Raw genomic sequence first — 1,427 nt, forward strand, 5'->3', positions numbered from 1 at the left:
TATAACACACGCTATAAGTCGCAGTGATTCACATACATTACTTACGGGCTTTACTGGTCGTTTGACTCAATTATCTATCTCTTCAATCTATCTGCCCGCTGGCTTTATTTGCCAGGCTTATATATACTAAAAAAAAAAAAGAAAAAAAAAAGAGGGCGCCTGGAAAACACTCGGATTTCGAGGGGTTCCTCGATATGTCATGGTCCTTCTAGAAACTCCAGCGCGCCTGCTCCCAGCGTAGCGTGACTTCCGCTGTCGTAACAGCATTACATACTGCTTAACAATGCACATCAACAAGTCCAAGCTTCTCAAAGCACAAAGAGACCAAAAGGCTAAACTTACCCTCAGGACTGTAGTAGGACTTCAGAAGCATTTTCTGCATATTTGTAGGAAGATTTCCAATATTAAGTACAGACGTGTCCGTGAAACAACCTCCAAAACCCAAGATTTCTTGAAAACGTTGGTCCCTGTTCACTGAAGCTGAAACCCATTTCTGTCCATTTCTTGCTGTGGATCGATTAAAATATTTATAGCTTGTAAAGTAACGATCTCGTGGGAGAACTTACTATCTTGCTTGTATTAGTATTACCAGAAAATAAGATGTTATCATCAAATATTACTATTAGTGTTTAAATAATTTTCAATTCAGAGGCTCGCATATGGGTATCAACTTACGTGTATTGGAATACGTTTTTTCTTCAGGTGTTAAAGTTATAATGTTCATCAAAAATATAGAAATAAAACTTTTACTTTTGTTCCATGAAGAAAATACGTCAGCAATAACTGTAATTCAGTATAACGAGTATATACTCACATTGGTTTCTAGGCTTAGGACTAAAGTTTAAAGCCTTCTTCTGAAGTCTTAAGCCTTCTTTACTACTCTCAAACACCTGTACTTTTCCGGGAGATAATTTATCGATATAGTCAACTGTATCACAATAAGTAGTGTTACAGACACAGACAACACTTCCTTGACCGTAATCCCGTTTGAGGCATGGATTTTGACCTGGTAAACCAGAAAAAAATATATACATCTAGCAAAGAAAGTATAGTTAAAACAGAAAATAACGATAAATTATACATAGAACTAAAAGAGCAAGTAGTGGTAAACCAGAAAAATAAATTATACATAGAACTAAATAAACAAGTAGTGGTAAAACAGAACAATAAATTATACATAGAACTCAAAGAACAAGTAGTGATAAAACAGAACAATAAATTATACATAAAACTAAATAAACAAGTAGTGGTAAAACAGAACAATACATTATACAGAGAACTAAAAGAACAAGTAACGGTAAAACAGAACAATAAATTATACATAGAACTGAAATAACAAGTAAAGGTAAAACAGAACAATAAATTATACATAGAACTCAAAGAACAAGTAGTGGTAAAACAGAACAATAAATTATACATATAACTCA

The 1,427-nt window shown here is 33.7% G+C and overlaps 1 protein-coding gene across 1 annotated transcript in view; it reads right to left on the bottom strand.

The window, feature by feature from the left end:
• Positions 1-289: 289 nt before the first annotated feature.
• The window catches only part of LOC111083848 (glucosylceramidase-like), a gene marked incomplete at its 3' end in the record, with an annotated part of 2,815 nt that continues 1,677 nt past the window's right edge, over positions 290-1,427 (bottom strand). Inside the window, exons 2-3 of the mRNA XM_022380553.1 lie at positions 815-1,006; positions 290-507 (exon numbers count right to left, since the gene is read on the bottom strand). Coding sequence (XP_022236261.1) covers positions 290-507; positions 815-1,006 — 410 coding nt within the window. The remainder of the gene's footprint in view (positions 508-814; positions 1,007-1,427) is intronic.

This window comes from Limulus polyphemus, unplaced genomic scaffold (assembly GCF_000517525.1).
Source record: "Limulus polyphemus unplaced genomic scaffold, Limulus_polyphemus-2.1.2 Scaffold11600, whole genome shotgun sequence".
NCBI classification, from domain to species: Eukaryota; Metazoa; Arthropoda; class Merostomata; order Xiphosura; family Limulidae; genus Limulus; species Limulus polyphemus.